Source organism: Mauremys mutica, chromosome 10, assembly GCF_020497125.1.
Source record: "Mauremys mutica isolate MM-2020 ecotype Southern chromosome 10, ASM2049712v1, whole genome shotgun sequence".
NCBI classification, from domain to species: domain Eukaryota; kingdom Metazoa; phylum Chordata; order Testudines; family Geoemydidae; genus Mauremys; species Mauremys mutica.
Genome location: NC_059081.1, coordinates 34,435,415 through 34,454,056, shown reverse-complemented (window position 1 = coordinate 34,454,056; position 18,642 = coordinate 34,435,415). Strand labels below are relative to the sequence as shown.

Sequence of the window (18,642 nt, the reverse complement as noted above, 5' to 3'; positions counted from 1 at the left end):
GTCCTGTCCCCCCCTCACCCAAAATCACAAGAAGGAGGGGCGCTAGGGGCCGTGAAAACTGTCACTCCACCCCAGCAGAGCGCTCATGTACCAAACAGCTCTCATTCCCTAAAGTATGAGAAGTGTTTCCCTTCCTGGATCACCCAGTCCCAAATCCAAGTTTCATCCCCCCACTGTGTAGTTGAGTATTAAAAGTAGTTTGTTGTTATTCACTGTTTCCATCACGTTTTCCTTGTCAGAAGACTTTGTGTGAAGGGGGGGGAGGGGTTTTTTAATTGCATAGGACAGCCTCCATTACCAGGGTACAGACTTGGGGGCAGGATCAACAGCAGGACACACACAGACTGCAGTCACTAGGCACTAGGGTCATTCTGGGAGGTGAATGCTGCCCCGGGTCAGTCTGTGAGGTGTATGCTGCCCCAGGGTCCTAGCGCCTGACATCCACAAATGGCAAGGCAGGCTGCCCTTACCATGCCCTTCCACCCTAGCCACGAGCCTCTCCGATGCCCTGAGCCCCAGCAAGAGCCCTCATCCACGGACACATACTCACCCTTCCCACACACCCCTCACCCCTTCCTACGCCCCAACCTCCAGCCCAGAGCCTGCATCCAAACTCCGTCCCAAAGACGGCACCCCTCACCCCTTCCTGCAAACCCACCCCTTCCTGCACACCCACCTGCAACCGTCCTCCCCCCAGAGACCGCTGTAGGAGCAGGAGCCTGTCATTCCTCTAGTGTAGAAGCGGTCTGGACATCAGTGCACACCGTAGCCACCACAGTCTGCGTCCATGTTTCAACCCTTGAACAGGAATTCATAATTAAAGAAAACTTTATTAATAATCAGTGTTCCATTAAAGTTATTTTAAAACGTGTGTTGGAAGGGGGGAACCTGGAGAACGGGGTATGTAACCGCAGATCGAAGTCAACAGTCACTGAAACAGGCTCAGGTTCAGCTTCTCTGTAAATCAACTGGAGAGTCATAGGTTCCTCGGAGAGCAGGGTAACCTATCTTTCAAAGCCTCCCGGATGCACAGCGCTTCCCGCTGGGATCTTCTATCGGCACGGCTGTCTGGCTGAGCGTAATCAGCAGCCAGGCGATTGGCCTCAACCTCCCATCCAGCCATAAAGGTCTCCCCCTTGCTCTCACAGAGATTGTGGAGCACACAGCAAGCAGCAATAACAACGGGGATATTCTTTTCGCTGATGTCCGAGCGAGTCAGTAAGCTCCGCCATCTCCCCTTGAGACGTCCGAAAGCACACTCCACCACCATTCTGCACTTGCTCAGCCAGTAGTTGAAGAGTTCCTTCTCACTGTCCAAGGCGCCTGTATAGGGCTTCATGAGCCAGGGCATTAGCGGGTAGGCTGGGTCCCCGAGGATCACTGTAGGCATCTGCACATCCCCAACCGTTATTTTGTGGTCCGGGAAGAAACTACCTGCCTGGAGGCGTTTAAACAGACCAGAGTTCCTGAACACACGCGCGTCATGAACCTTGCCCGGCCACCCAACGTAGATGTTGGTAAAACGTCCCCTATGGTCCACCAGTGCTTGCAGCACCATAGAAAAGTAGCCCTTTCGGTTAATGTACTCGCTGGCCTGGTGGGCCGGTCCCAGGATAGGGATGTGAGTGCCATCTATAGCCCCACCGCAGTTTGGGAATCCCATCGCGCCGAAGCCATCTATGACGACCCGGACGTTTCCCAGGGTCACTACCTTTGAGAACAGTTGCTCAACGATTGCGTGGGCTACTTGAATCACAGCAAGCCCTACGGTAGATTTGCCCACGCCAAAGTGGTTCGCTACTGACCGGCAGCTGTCTGGCATTGCAAGTTTCCAGAGGGCTATGGCCACTCGCTTCTGCACAGTCAGGGCTGCTCGCATCCGGGTGTCCTGGCGCTTAAGGGCAGGGGACAGCAAGTCACAGAGTTCAAGGAAAGTGCCCTTACGCATCCTGAAGTTTCGCAGCCACTGTGATTCATCCCAGACCTGCAGCACTATGCGGTCCCACCAGTCCGTGCTGGTTTCCCAGGCCCAGAATTGCCGTTCCACACCATGAACTTGACCCATTGCCACCATGATCTCCACTGCGCGGCGTACCCTGCTTTGTGAGAGGTCTGCGCCACTCTGTGACTTCCTGTCCTCACCGCGCTGCCGGAGCCTCCTCGCCCAATTTCTCAGCAGCTGACTGTGGAAGAGGTGGACGATAAGGTGCGAGGAGTTGACAACGGCCATAAGTGCAGCGATGATCGCAGCGGGCTCCATGCTCGCAGTGCTGTGGCGTCCGAGCTGTAACCGACCAGAGAAGGGCGCGAACAGATTTCCCGCCGGCGCTTTCAAGGAGAGAGGGCGGGAGTGACGGTTCAATGATGACAGTTACCCAAAACCACCCTCGACACATTTTTTCCCCCAGCAGGCATTGGGGGCTCTACCCAGCATTCCACTGGGCAGCGGGGACTGCGGGAACTGTGGGATAGCTTCCCACAGTGCACCGCTTCCAAAGTCGACGCTGGCCCCGTTACTGTGGACTCAGACAGTCGAATTAGTGTATTTAGTGTGGATACACAAATTCGACTTCATAAGGTCAATTCCACAAATTCGAATTAAGTAGATTCGAAATAGTCTTGTAGTGTAGACATACCCTAAGATAGTGGGTTATTGATGATCATGCATAATACCTGGTTCTGACATACAATAATTATCTATTTAATACATGACTGAAACTGTAAAATAAGTACAAAATGTGCAAAGTTCTATTCATAGGGCAAAAAAATAATTGTGGTAGTGATGACCTAAAGTTAAGCACCTAAATCTATATAAATGTGAACTGGTTTTCAGAGGTGTTGCTCATCTATGGTTGTCAATGGGTGTTCAGAGATGCTCAGTGTCTTCTGAAAATCAGGTCATTTTGATTTAAGTGCCTAGGTTTTGGCACTCAAGCTCAGTAGTTTTGTCTGTTAGCTCTAGTTCGCTCTTTACTTGTATGGTAGTTTATACATCTTATTGCATTTTCTGGACCACACATTAAATGAATTAGATTTTAAACTTTTTAGGACTGAGAGTATGTCTTTCTGTATGTTTGTATAGCCTCTGCATACTGAGGCCCTCCTACTGTATTGTAATACAAATAATGCAGTCTGAAGAGAATACCAAGAGGAATTAGTTTTCAAACCTGATTCTGTAGGATTTGCAAGACTCCTTCAACAAATTCACAATTGCAGCCCTTGGTCTGGTAGGAGACTTCTCAGCATGATAGATTGGGAGAAGCAGGGGACAAAAAAATCCCCTGCTCTGGTTACCTTTTATGCTTCCTTCCCCTCTGCTGCTCCCTCTTCATTTCAAGCAGTTACTGCTCTCCTGTGTTAATGATATTTCAAAATAATTCACACAGTATTCATTTCTACCTTAAATAGAAGTCAACTGTCATTTGACAATCTGAATAAGATGACTAAGGAAACAAATATAATCAGGGCCGACGGTGGCGGGGGGGAGCCAGTACAAATTACCAGGGCCCGGCAGGTCCATAAGGGGGCCCAGCTTCCCCAGCTTCGTCGGCCCTGTTTAGCCAGTCTGCCCTTGCTGGGGGGCCCAAAATTTTTTCTTCACCAGGGCCCAAACCCGCTCTTGGTGGCCCTGAATATAATCCAAATAAAATTTATACTGTGACACTTCTGGGTTTATCTTTTGGCACAAATGCTTTCACAAGTCTATTTCAATGTTCAAAATGTAGTGATAATAAATAAATGATAACTAAATTGATCAATCCCCCATCCCACCCTTCAAGCAATATAATCACTTAATAATGCCTGTTGCACTAGAGGTGGTGCCTTCCCTTTATGCACAAACACTTATCTGAGCTGAAGTAGAAACTCTTCCATTTTAAGACCCTATGTCTGTCTACGCTGAAATGAAAAACCTGTGGCACCAAGTCTCAGAGCCTAGGTCAATTTCAGACTTGCAGGGCTTGAGCTGCGTGGCTAAAATGTACAATGTAGATGTTTGGGCTCAGGCTGGAGCCTGGGCTATGAGAGCTCTACCCTCACGGAGTTTCAGGGCCTGGGCTCCAGCCCAAATGTTTACACTGCGATTATTAGCCACACAGCCTGAGGCCCTCAAGCCTGAGTCAACTGACCTGGGCTAGCCGCAGCCATGCTGTGAACCTTCTATTGCATGTAGATGTACAAGTACCAGGGTCTGGGGCCCACTTTTAAAATGTCCTACTGTACTGACTTATAGCTTTATACCTGCCAGGTGCTTAAAATAAGTAAAAGAAGCAGCCTTTGTCTTCCTTATCTTCCTGTTTCCGGTCACTGTCTTGGTAGTGTCAGGAGACAGGAAATGGATAGAGAATGAAGATGGCTGGCTAGGTTCAGGAAAGGTATAGCAAAAATAGAGACAGACATTCACTTAGGCAGGTACCTCATAGGCTGTAGATCAGGGGAGGTCAGTGTGGTCACATTCTTGGCCATGACTTTATCCTCATTTTACTTCTAGAGAGCATTTCTCTTCTCCCTGCTTTTGGCAAGAAAGAAATGTATAGCTCTACATTTTAAGGAAAGCCAGCGTCTCTGTACTTCAGCTTTCAGGTGGCTCTATTCTTGGAGACCTTTGAAACAAATAAATTCTTAAGAAATTTGCCTTGGACTTCTCTCAAATGCATGTACCCAGACAATGCATATGGTACATTTTTTCTTAATTAAAAAGAAAACAAAAGGTCACTCTAACTTGATGAGACTTACCCTGTCACACTTACTTCATCAAACTGTAACAAAAGTTCAGAAAGATTCTTATGCTACAAGCAGTCAGTTGTCTCCCAGCAAAATTTGGATCTTTTGCAAGGAACAGAACTAAATGGCACAGTGTAGCTATGCTTTTACAAGGTATCACATATAGCTGAGAGTAGAGGGTAATTGGATGTCTTAGACTTAGGCAGGATGTATTCACCTGTACTAAGAAAGTGAGGAGACTTAAAATACTTTAAAAACCTTTTTATGGTTTTGCTTCAGCTGTAATGTTATGGTCCAAGGCGACCTCCAAGGCTTCCCTGTCCCCAAGCCATATGGCCTCAGTCAGTTCATTATCAGGATGTGTGTTGCAGTCTTCAGTATTTTAAAAAGCCAATTTCTATATGTTCAGCAGTAATACAGAGATTAGTGATCTGCACTGCAACTCTTACCCACATTTTTCTTTTAAAATGGCTAACAAAGGCCTCAGCATACACTGCGTGCATATTCTTGCTATAAAGTGACATTACATGACTCCTGACTTGATGTATATCTAAAGGAATCTCTATATGCAAGGTACATACTGGCAGGAGACAAGTTTCTGGAATGGGAGTCACATCTAGCTCTGCAACCAAAATGTTGTGTTACTGTGGGAAAGTCACTTTGCTCTGTTTCTCTTCCACAGTTTGTCTTATCTGCTTAGACAGTAAGCGCTTTAGGATAGAGCCCACTGCAATGGGACACCAAACTTAGCTGGAGCTTCTGGGTGCTATATTAATGTATATGATGAATAATACCGGTGTATCTTGAACAGTTGAGCATAGTAATTTTTTTTTCTAGGACTGGTAGGTGCTTCTTTGCTAAATTGTTCCAATCTCCTATGACCTTTGCAGAGACTGGAATCATTCCAGTGCATAGATCTAGTCCCAACAGGGACAGAAGCTGGGATGATATTGGGGGAAAAAAACAGTTAATGAGAATCTGACACAAATCCAAGACATTTTAAGGAACTAACTCCATCGCTAACAATCTCAACTACCCCTCAGGCATCATTCCCTTATGTTAAGGCACCTCTTTCCCATTGTATTGTAAGAATTGCCATTTAATCTGCCATACAGTGACCTAAGGTGACCAGATAGCAAGTGTGAAAAATTGGGATGGGGGTGGGGGGTAATAGGCGCCTATATAAGACACAGTCCTATATATCAGGACTGTCCCTATAACATCAGGACACTTGGTCACCCTAAAGTGACCTTGCATTCAGGCTGCTCTCCTGGCCTCTATCCCCTGGAAGGCTCCATTTGGATTTGCTATCTCTTAGCCTGGGCACATGTTGCCACTGCTGCAGCAATGTTGTCTCTTCTTGAGACACTGACTGCATGAGTTAGAGGTGGGATTTCCTGCTGGCTGTCTAGCTAATACTTAAGTGGAGGAATGGAGTTCCAGGGTGGAGTTGGCCTTCAGTGCACTGCTGCTGATGCATGGATCAGGTGCTCACCAATAAGCCTTTCACTGGTTAAGTGAGATGAGATTCAGGGAAGAGTGAAGCAAATGTTTAAGGGATGCAGGATTGCCTCATGAAGGAAAGCTTTAAAAGGAGCCAAATACATGTAGCTCATTTAAATTACAACATAAGGGAGGACAAAGACACGATAACATGATGTGTCAACCTCAGAGGGCCAGATGAGTTATGCACACTAGCATGATAAAAGGGTCTCTAGATGCACTTTCTCCTAGTGTAATAAAAGAATTTTAAGTTGAATATCAAGAACAACTTTATAATGCTGAGGTCTCTGTGTCATGGACTTCCAAGGGAAGTGAGACACTTAGTAAGACAGCAATTTGTCTACTTCAGAGTTGTCTCAAGCTACTAGAAAATATATACACTAGGGAAAAAGCTCTGTACTGGTGGGAGATATTAATGAAATAATCTACAATTTATTTGTTCTCTACCTTTCAATGATTTTAAAATAGCTTTAGGATTAAAATACTCTGCCCAGAACAAATAAAACTCAAGCTAATAATAAAGTGCACAGTTTCAGATTGTGCCATTTTACTGGACTTCAGAAGATCTAAAAGACCTTTTTTTAGTATGCATATTACTCCTGCACCTACATGATATGTTGACCAGTCTATCATTTTTATAATTAAACTCAAAACACTTATGTTAATTTAATGATAACGTTGAGTTCTAATACCACAATGAAGTAAATGACAGCCCAGGCTTTTGCCAGTGTCTTCTATATTTTTCATTGCTTATTTTTGTTATCTCTTTAAAAATGGAAAAATAAAAATAAAGGGCAAATTCAAAATATGGTGCTGTATTAATTCAGTTTCAAGGTTCTGTTATAATTGCATGCAAATCAAGAAATTCAAAAATGTTTCCTGAATACCAGAAACTCTTCCATGTTGATTTTAATTGGAGCAGTAGGTGCACAGCACTTCAGAAAATAAACCAATAGCAAGTTTCATCAATTCCATCTGATTGGCTGTAGTTTGGTCCTTCAAAGAAATGGAAACAAAACAAATTGCATCTGAATTGACTTCTGTATGCATTTGGAATTCATCTTTTGGCTGGGTGCAAGCATGAGCAATTTAAACTCAAACCTTCACTTCTTCCAAAAAGCTATATGGTATTTAAATAATACACATTTCCCTATTTTTCAGAAGTGTGGATCTTTACTGAAATTTTCAAGTCAACTCCTCGTTGCTGAAGATCACCAGAAAATTACAAATTTTATATAAAGAATGTAATACAATAGGAAGAAACTTGGAAGTTGTAAGGATAGAAGATGAGCAAATCAATGTGTCCACTTGTGCTGTGTTCCCTCCTACAATATTTTGAACTACTCTCTAGTTGCTCATAGACCCTGGCAATCTTTCACATGTATCATTTTTGTTCAGGTGCATGTTTTTAATTCCACTTCCATTCCCATGTGTCTCAATCCTTTTTTAATGCCCTGATTCTTGCTTATCAAAATTCAAACAGTCTTGTGGCATCTATCCTTTCTATTCCCTACAGAATTACATACACTCAAATTAGCTCACCTCTCTTTTGTCTAATTTCTTCCAACAAATTCAGACCTGGTTTCACTAACCTTTCTGTATAGCTCATTCTCAGGATCCTTGAACTGTACCATTCATCATCTGCAGCACCAACCTTGTCTCATATTAATGTGGAGATCCAGTTACTAGAAGGGAACATGGAAGCTTTCTGCTTTTGTTGAATGTTATGTTACGCTTTTAGGTTCTTGTCTCAGTCATAAGCTTTGGAGATGAGTAAATTGTCTGGGCTGATTTAACCAATCCCGTGCAATTTTAAATGTATGGGCACTTTAGCTTTTCCAGTTTATACTCATTGTTTTTGCAGGTAATTAAAGTATACAGTGAGGATGACACTAGCAGAGCTTTGGAAGTGCCAAGTGATGTAACAGCCAGAGATGTATGCCAGCTATTAATACTGAAGAATCATTACATAGATGACCACAGCTGGACACTGTTTGAACACCTTCCTCGCATAGGTCTAGGTAAGATTGCCTTGTTCACGGCATAAAAAAGGTATCATAGCTGCTTGTGGTTTTTTGTGGTTTTTGTTTTTTGTTTTTTTTATGTAGGAAAATTCTAGGAAGCTATTCAAACTCATTCTTCTGTTTTTCCCATTTTTTTTTCTGATGCAGAGACATAAGGGATGCTCTTTCACTGATCCCAAATTACCTTGATCTGAATCTGAATCTGAAGCTGGGGTCTTGAGGACATAGATTCTTAACACTTAAATGCTTTTAGTTCTTTCCTGCTTTTTTTGGACAGTTTTCCTCCTTTTACTTTCTTGACTTGCTCCTGTTTCCCTCTAGCAAAAGAGCTGGGCCCGTATTCCGGTGCAAATAGTAGCTGTGCCACTCCAACACAACCAGCTGAAATTTTTGAGAGGGCGCAGTCGATGAATATCTCTCATACAAAGGACAGAAGAGCTGTCGTATTTCATACTTTTATGTGGACAGTAGGTGTCTATCCCTCTAAATTACATCTTTCTATTGAAGTAGACTTGTCAACATCCTACTGCAATACAGTCAATTAGCTTTGTGAGGTTTTGATTTAAACTCCAGAGAAATTGACCTACATTTTTTTTAAACTTCCCCCCAATTTATATATTAAATACAAAAAAAGCCTACATAAAAACAAGTAAGCTAAAGATTTTAAGCCCACAAAAATCAAGATATTCATACTTCTGCTTCAACAACTATATTTGCCTTGTTGGTATTATGTGTTGTCATATAAAGTGTAAATGTTTCTGCCTTATTTATGTGTAATGTGATGAACACCAACTTTTCTGTGTTTCAGATAACTACTGTAATGTTGTGTTGTTGTAGTGGTCTCACTTCCTGTTGTCAGTGTATACATAGTTTCAAAACTCTGCAATAAAAAAGTAAAGTAAGACGTATCAAGTATCAGACATGTTAAAAATATGTAACACAGCAAAGATTTGCCAAAGAATTAGTGTAGATGTCTTCTCCCAGAAGACATCATCTTAAATGTTACTTTACTCAGATAGTCTAAATACCATTTTCAGTATAAAAAGGACAATATCTTCCCATATTAGATCTTGTGATTTTTTTAAATATATTTTTTGGAGAGCTATAGTGGAGAAATCTATAAATCAAGTCATAAAACAACTCAGTTATGCGCCCCCCCCCATCAGCAGATATGAAATCACCTGGATTCAATTTGTAACTAAAAGAATAGTCAATAATGCTAGAGTATTTGCCCAGCATAATGAAATTTTCTTCTCCCTATGTGGCATGGAAACACCATAACAACTTCCAGTGTAGGAGTATGGTTAGAGAACGGGGGGCAGGAGGAATTGCTGGAATGTTTTTGCATCTACAGCTTCTAGAAGATTCTTGTGATGTGAGGTAAATTTAAAACCGTCTGCAGACTGTTCTACCACATGGAGGGAACTATACTGATACCTAGCAGCTCCAGGACTGGGGCCACCTTTGCCATCTCTGTGTTTTGTGCTGATTGTTCCTTGTTGCACCAGAGAGTCTGGCCCAATCACAGAAGATTAGGGTTGGAAGAGCCCTCAGGAGGTCATGTAGTCCAACCCCCGGCTCAAAGCAGGACCAACACCAACTAAATCATCCCAGCCAGGGCTTTGTCAAGCCGGGCCTTAAAAACCTCTAAGGATGGAGATTCCACTACCTCCCACTGGTAACCCATTCCAGTGCTTCACCACCCTCCTAGTAAAATAGTGTTTCCTAATATCCAACCTAGACCTCCCCCACTGCAACTTGAGACCATTGGTCTTTTTCCTGTCATCTGCCACCAGTGAGAACAGCTGAGCTCCATCCTCTTTGGAATCCCCCTTCAGGTAGCTGAAGGCTGCTATCAAATCCCCCCTCACTCTTCTCTTCTACAGACTAAACAAGCCCAGTTCCCTCAGCCTCTCCTCGTAAGTCATGTGCCCCAGCCCCTTGATCATTTTCATTGCCCTCTGTTGGACTCTCTCCAATTTGTCCACATCCTTTCTGTAGTGGGGGGACCAAAACTGGACACAATATTCCAGATGTGGCCTCACCAGTGCCGAATAGAGGGGAATAATCACTTCCCTCGATCTGCTGGCAACGCTCCTACTAATGCAGCCCAATATGTCGTTAGCCTTCTTGGCAACAAGGGCACACTGCTGATTCATATCCTGTTTCTCATCTACTGTAATCCCCAGGTCCTTTTCTGTAGAACTGCTGCTGAGCCAGTCAGTCCTCAGCCTGTAGCAGTGCATGGGATTCTTCCGTCCTAAGGCAGGACTGTGCACTTGTTGAATCTCATCAGTTTCGTTTTGGCGCAATCCTCCAATTTGTCTAGGTCACTCTAGACCCTATCCCTACCCTCCAGCGTATCTACCTCTCCCCCCAGCTTAGTGTCATCCGCGAACAATGTGTTTATGTAAAATGATACCCAACTGTGCAGCTTAGAGTGTATTGTTACCCGACGTTTTGGTCCCCTTGTGGGTTAGCATAAGCAGGCAGAATCCCTGGAATGATGACACAGTCACAAACTCAGTAACAATAAAATGTGTGTTTAGTATTGGAAGAGCGAACAAAAGCAGCTCCCTTCCGGCTTCTGGTGCTACTGACTTCAAGCCCTTTTTCTTTCCCGTCAGGAAGCATACTCTCTCATTGTGCTGTCAGGGGTCCTTCCCTTCTGGGAGGATCCACACCCTGTATAGGCTGCCTGTGCATATGCTCCACACACAGACCGAGCCAGAACATACTGTACTATGTTTAACAGCAGTATTTTAAAGATGAGCCACAAAGCTAAAATTGTTTTTGCCCTTTACTGCTCTTTTATGGTGTATAAAGACAGCCACAAATATTTTTGAAAAAAAGTTATTTCTCCTTTGTAACATTTCAAAGATATTTCTAACTTTTTACCCTGAGTGCATCAGTTGTAAGATACTTCCAGCTCAGAGAATAAGGTCAGAGTTAAAACTGGGTCAGGACTGTACATTGACTAAATGTGCTATTGGGAGAAAGCTAGGGATACTATTGCCTAAAGCTATTGTATAAATAACAGAAGTATTTTCTCTCTTTATCAATAAGACTGGATTTTAACATAGAGAAGAAAGTTAGTCAAAAGCATTAAGGAAAACAAAACTGAATTATAACCCTAAAGAAGTGATTCTGGAATGGTTCCTGGCCCAGTCTGTCACAGTTATTGATACAATGCATATTTTGTCATGTAATTGGACCACTTCAATCCTAATGATATTAGTTAGTTGCTGAAATATCAATCTTTTAGTTGTCACTTTTCTTAAGATATTCGAACAAGAGAAATTTTTCAACATCTATGAAGTACTATGTTGACACATGTCCATTCCTTCTAGAGAACGAGATTGAGACCATCAAGTTGTTTCACTTAAGCATACAAACTCTTCCAGTAGTAACTACTGAGCTCACTGCTGAGCTCTGCTGAATGTGAACCAGCACTAAGGCACTGCATTCCCTAACCAATCCTCTGAGATGTCTGGTTCTCCTTCCGGTGTAATTTTAGTAAGAGACTATTTTTCCCTTTTTTAGTCAGTCTGCCTTCTTCAGGCTGATGTTAGAGACTAATGAGGTACCAGTAGGTATGGAGATTAGTTCTCTTTCAGGATGCCGCCTCCTCCTGTAATACTTAATAGTTAAACCACCTTTAATGTTTGTTGTTGTTGTTTATTTATTATGACACAAATGTAGACCCCTTTTCAGCGTGTGATATATTCACAAACTGATCTTCTTTCTTGTAAGCAAACAAATTCACTATTTGTAAGTACTGTACTAGATGAATAACTTTCAGACTGTGGTTTGTGAACAGTTTGGTTGACTGGTTGCTATGTATTGTACTGTTGTGTGATTTATCCACTAAGACACACACCACATTTTTTTTTTCAACTGCCTGGTTGAATGACTGAAGCACTTGAAACAGGAAATAGCGAAAAACTCATTTCCAGTAAAACATTTTTTGTATGAATAATAATTAATTTTAAAATTCCTGAATCTGTCATGGATACAAACATTTTCGCTAATATCCAACAGCTATCCAAATACTTGTGATTTTTTTGAACCCATGAATCACAGTAAACTGAACATGGTGCTTTTTATTTGCAAATAAAGCCACGAGTCAGCTGTTATTTATATAAACATGACATTAATTATCACAAAGTCATTGGAATATGCTCTCATCTGTGTACATATATTTGAGTAGCTACTTGCACATTCAGATGGGTATGTACCCTGAAAGGGGATGTGTTTACCAGAAATTATTTCAGAATCCGGTAGACCTCATATATTTTTAAACAATTTTTAAACAGTGTTTTTTTACTTTTGTCATGGACAGCAAATACTAAAATATATTTGGTTCTCCATAGTACATTTTAGAGAATCGTTATGCTTTTCTCAAATGTTTAACCTACAATTCCTTCTTTAACAATTACGCTTATCACAGGTGTGTAGGAATTTTTTTTTAATATCCACTGGATGTCACTATTGTTCCTCATATACAGGTACTGTACTAGATTTATTTGAGCAGAATAAAGGGTAGCACTTGACTCTTAGGCTGTATTTACACAGTCCCATAATTCAGACTATAGGGTGTACAAATTGCAGTGCACATTGGATTGCCTCACAGTAATTCCCCTAAGTGGATGCTGAGGGCATAAACTAACAACTACTTAGTTTGCAGTTAAATAGTCTTGTTTAAAGAGGGCCATGTTAATGCAAACTAGGTACCTTGTAGTTTGCAACAGCTGTGTCCATACAGTGGAGTGCACTAGTATGTGCTACAATTCACCCTTCCATAGTCCAAACTGAGGAGCTCTGGAGACAAGCCCTTAGGCTATGTCTACAGTTGGAGAGGGGAGTGTGATTCTCAGTTCCAATAGACATCAAGCTAACATGCTAAAAATAGTAGTAGAACTGCAGTTTTCATGGTTCTGGGCTAATGCAACTCTACAATCCCTCTGTGGTCTGTTCTGAGGCTTCCAGCTCCCCTGCATTCACCTGTCTTGAGGAGAGTCGTACATCTCTCGCTCCCTCTCTCCTATCCGGGGATTTCCATTCTGCCCACTGTGAATTCTCCAGCAAAGCAGACTGCCTCAGCAGGCCTGTTTGCCTTTCTTCTTCAGAGGCTATAAACAATGTAATTGCCCACAGTTAAGTGACGACATAGTTCTTTCTAAAATAATCACATTTATTCTTAAAGTAAAAGAATTATGGAGAAACCATTAAAAAGAATACGTATGCAAATTATCTTACCAGAGATTACCCTGACTCAACAAGGGCTCTGGCAGGCAAACAGTCCTGCAGACACCACCAAGGGGTTTTCCAGTGGTTACAAGTTCATAACTGCCTTGGCCCAGAACTAGCACACCCATGAATCTGTGATTTTTTGTTTTGTTTTGCTCCTTTTATACGATTTAGGTCTTTTTTTCTTAGAGACCAGGAACTAGGTGATCAGATAGACAATGGGTTTCTCCACAAGGCGAATCTTTCAAAGGTTTGGTCCGGAGGTGGGGAATTTGCATTCCCTCCCCAGGGTATTTTCCTAGGAAATCTACTTAATTTTGTTTTCCTCCAAAATATACTACTTATCTGGCCTGTTGTTTTAAAATAGGCCTTTGAAGCTCATAACATTTCCCAGGAGACATTTGCCTCCCTAGAGATGTTACATACAGTCCCACAATAATACATAACTATTTGCATTTTTAATACTGTTAACTTAATTCAGTAAGGTTTGTCCAGAACATTGTAGGAAATAGCCGCATCTGTCAGAGCTGTAGAACAGTGAGCACTGGCACAAGCTAGAACCCACTTCATCAGATGCATGTAGTGGAAAATACAGGAGCAGGTATAAACACATGAAAAGATGGGAGTTGCCTTACCAAGTGTGAGGTCAGTCTAACGAGACAATTCAGTTAACAGCAGGATACCAAGGGAGGAAAAATAACTTTTGTAGTGGTAATGAGAGTGGCCCATTTCAAAGAGTTGACAAGAAGGTGTGAGTAACAGTAGGGGGAAATTTAGTATGGGGGAAATTAGGTTTAGGTTTTGTAATGACCCAACCACTCCCAGTCTTTATTCAGGCCTAATGTGATGTGTCCAGTTTGCAAATTAATTCAAGTTCTGCAGTTTCACGTTAGTCTGTTCTTAGTTTTTTTTTCTTGAAGAATTGCCACTTTGAGGTCTGTTATTGAGTGACCAGGGAGACTGAAGTGTTCTCCTACTGGTTTTTGAATGTTATAATTCCTGATGTCAGATTTGTGTCCATTTATTTTTTGGTGTAGAGACTGTCCGGTTTGGCCAATGTACATGGCAGAGGGGCATTGCTGACACATGATGGCATATATCGCATTGGTAGATGTGCAGGTGAACGAGCCCCTGATGGTGTGGCTGATGTGGTCAGGGCCGCCCAGAGATTTCCGGGGGCCTGGGGTCTTCGGCGGCGGGTCCCGGAACGGAAGGGCCCCCCGCTGCTGAAGTGCCCCGAAGACCCATGGCAGGGACCCCCCCGCCGCCGAATTACTGCCGAAGTGGGACCCGTCGCCAAAGTGCAGCCCGGTCTTCGGCAGTAATTCGGCGGCGGGGGGCCCCCACCGCGGGTCTTCGGGGTACTTCGGCGGTGGGTCCCAGAACGGAAGGACCCCCCCGCCGCCGAATTACCACCAAAGAACCGGCTGCACTCCGGTGGCAGGTCCCGCTTTGACGGTAATTCAGTGGCGGGGAAGGGGGTCCTGGGCAGAAGGACCCCCCGCCAGTGAAGACCGGGAGCGGAAGAAGCTCCTGGGCCCGGCCCTGCAAGAGTTTTCCGGGCCCCCCGGAGCGAGTGAAGGACCCAGCTCCAGGGGCCCCGAAAAACTCTCGTGGGGGCCCCTGTGGGGCCCGGGGCAAATTGCCCCTCTTTCCCCCCCCCCTCTGGGCGGCCCTGGATGTGGTTAGGTCCTAGGATGGTGTCCATTGAATAGATATGTGGACACCCTGGTGTTAGCTTCCAGAGTTGTTGTTTAAAAAAAAAAAAAAGTCAGTGAAGGTCATTTATTTCCCAAATCCTATGGTATTTAGTAGATTATGGTGGGCTGCTGCATTTTTCCTTTGGATTAGGCATGATGTAATAATAATAGCGGGTTTTCAGGACTAATGTCAAATGTTTAATTAAAGTCCCTTTAATTAAGGTAGTTTTTACCTTCTCACCATTTCATCAGAGGAAGCCAGTTTGGTGGATTTATTTATAACATTTATTTAAGAGCATAAACAACTATATGGTTAACTAATTTCTCATACTTCCTTCAAGTGCTAAACAATATGAAAAATACATTGGGATTATAATATAAATAAAATTAGTCAATCAAGGAGTTAACCAATTTTGGTATTATTAACTAAAAAGATAACTGTTTAAGATGAACAATTGGTCTAATCATTGCATGAGCACTATCAGTATATGTGGCCTACAATGAGTCCACCTTTTTTTTTCCTACTTGTAGAATTTAGCTGTGTGAATATAATATCTCACTCAGTGGAGATTTGGAGACTTCTTGGCACAGTAATTAATCTAGGTTTGCAGACGTGACAGTATTTGGGCTGTGGATAGTATTTTTTTGTTTAGTGAAGGTGGGTGTTGCCACAAGAAGTGAAGACCATTGATGGAAAGAGGCTGCAATTGTACTCCTACTCTTTTAATTCTTTCTGGGACAGGATATTCCAAAGTAATTTTTAAAAGATTTTGTGTGCCCAACTTGAGATACCTTAATTAGGGTCTGATTTGCAGAGGACAGATGCTCCACATTTTCTATTTGGGCCCTCAAAATCACTTAACCCCTTTTAAAATCTTGGCCTTTGTGTTGCAGCAAAAAAAAAAAATAATTTTTTTTTAAAGGGATAGAAGTGTACTGTTTTTGCTCTTTAAGATTGCTACTTCTGTCCAGCAGCATGCGAGCTGCCTGCATACACTAGCATGAGGAGGGACAGCTGTCGCTAAGCTTGGTGCCAACCCTGGTGGACAGAGCTGGGGGCAGTACAGCTGCACTGGAGGAGCTGCCTGGACTGGGCTCTGGCGAGTGGTGGCCTAACAGGCTGCTGTGGTTCCTGGTAGAGCCCTGCAGCCTTATATCCATGGATATTCACATCCTCAGGTACAAATTTTGTATCCGTGCAGAGCTCTACTTTTAGTATTCGTCCTATCAACAGTTTGCTGTTGTACCTTTAACATTATCTCTCTGAGAAATTGAGAACTCTCCTGAACTCCTTTTTCCTTTCGATTTTATTCCCATGGACCATTACCAACCACTTCTTTGAGTTTGGTAAAGTCTGCTTTTTTGAAGGCCATTGTCCTTATTTTGCTGCTCTTGCTCCTTTTTCTTAGGGTCACATAATCATCATTTCATGATCACTTTCACCCAGATTACCTTCAACTTCAGATTCACAATGCTATTAGTCAGAATAATGTCTAAAATGGCAGTTTTCCCCAGTTACTTCCTCCACCTTCTGAAACAAACATTTGTCCCCAATGTATTTCAAGAATTTAATGGACATTTTGTGTTTTGCTGCATTACAATCATTCTGTTCACACAGTCCTGGAAAGTAGTGTTGTGAGCTCACAATTTTATCACAAGTCTTGAGATATGTGGTGTTTCTTAAAGCCCCAGCTCCTGGACTAAAGTGACTATGTAAGAGTTTCAGTAATTTAAAATTAAGCTTAAAGCCCTCGTGATTATGGAATAAAGCATGAGAACATGAACTGGCTGTACCTTTAAAGGCTGAAAAACTAGAAGGAAAATACATAGAACCCCGTTTCTGTGTGTGTGTGTCTCTCTCATGTATTTTTAGAGCTTGATTATGATTTTTTTTGTGCTCTTGCATTTTGGCAATACTTGGAGGTGGGGGGGGGGAGAAATAAAAATAAGATTGTTGTGTAAAATTGTATAATTGGCAGGGGGACCCATGAACAGTAGTTGAAACTATTTTAAATTGTTGATTTGTTGGAACTAATTAGATTTGAAATTGACAGTGACCCTTTAAGTACAATTCAGTAAAGTCCCAGAAAAAATATTCCCCACTTACATTTAAAATAACTTGTTTCCTCATTGGTTCATGCTGTCAGCAAAATGAAATTTGTCCACCAAACTTTTTCCTGTGCACTTTTTCTTTGTAGCATGAATGTTACATGAGTTGTTTGGTTTTTTTAAATGTGATATCCAATGTACAGAAATAAATTTAGTCACAATCCTGCAAAGGGTTATGCATGGGCTTACCTTTACACACTCTAAGTAGTCTCATTGAAATCAATGATAGTGCTCCTAGAGAGTTTGTAGTTAAGCACATGCATAACTCTTTGAAGGATTGGGGCCTTAAATTCAAAACCATATTTCATTTCATACAAATGTAGTTTAGTATTTTTTTACATTGCAGGAAACTGTCAAAAAAGATAAAAACAGCTTGCAGAGGAGATGCAACAGTATTCTGAAAATCTTTAGAAAACTCTGGAGCAGACATAGGCGGATTGATTGGTTATTTATTATCCATTTACATAAGTCCTTTGCCATTTTGTTTAGATTTTTCTAAATCCCCAATTACTGTAAAGTTAATTAGCAATCAGAACTGGTTTTCAAAAGGTTCAAATTCCCCACATGGCTTTGCAGATCTAAATGTCTGGCATCCAACCTAGCTAATGAGCTCACCTCTATACAAATGGGATCACTTCTAATATCTTTGCCAGCTCTTGAGTAATTCAGGATGAACTCTTCCAATGTGAAAAAACGCTTTATGAATGAATGTTGGGTGTTTTTGTAATTAACCATTCCCCTTAATTAATTTTGGCTCCAAGTTTCTAATTTCTCAAAGAAGGAAGTTATACAACTAAGAAGTCTAGCTGCCAAAATCACCATCTCTCTATTCCAAGCTTTGTAAAAACGTTAAAGTATGTAATAAGTTAGCTTTGGAAGAGGCAATACCTCATTTTGCATTTATGTGAGAGATTTTAAAACCTTATTGGTGTTTGAGGAAGATGAGGAGGAAATTTGCTTCCTCACCTACTGCAGACATTCATGTTTCATGAGCAGAGTTGGCGTATAAAAGAGCACTGTATAGAATACTGACTTTGGTGACAAAATGTGAAACAGACTTGATGAATTGAAGGTGTTCATGTTGGGTTGAACATAACTCTTCATTTGTGTCTGAGCCTAAATTCTCATGGGTTTACCACGATGGTGGGCTTGTGTGCAAGGCTAAGTATTTTTCTTTGTTTTACAGAAAGAATTATAGAAGACCACGAATTGGTAATTGAAGTTCAGTCAAACTGGGGAATCGAAGAAGAAAATAGACTGTATTTTAGAAAAAACTATGCCAAATATGAGTTTTTTAAACACCCAGTGGTAAGTCTGTCTTCTTAAAAGCACTG

General features: G+C 42.1%; 1 protein-coding gene across 7 annotated transcripts in view; it reads left to right on the top strand.

The window, feature by feature from the left end:
* Positions 1-18,642, top strand: part of GRB14 (growth factor receptor bound protein 14) — a 128,768-nt gene that overhangs the window by 81,839 nt on the left and 28,287 nt on the right. For all 7 annotated transcript variants that reach the window (XM_045032932.1, XM_045032933.1, XM_045032934.1 and 4 more), the window contains 2 exons: positions 8,090-8,246; positions 18,495-18,616. In XM_045032932.1, coding sequence (XP_044888867.1) covers positions 8,090-8,246; positions 18,495-18,616 — 279 coding nt within the window. The remainder of the gene's footprint in view (positions 1-8,089; positions 8,247-18,494; positions 18,617-18,642) is intronic.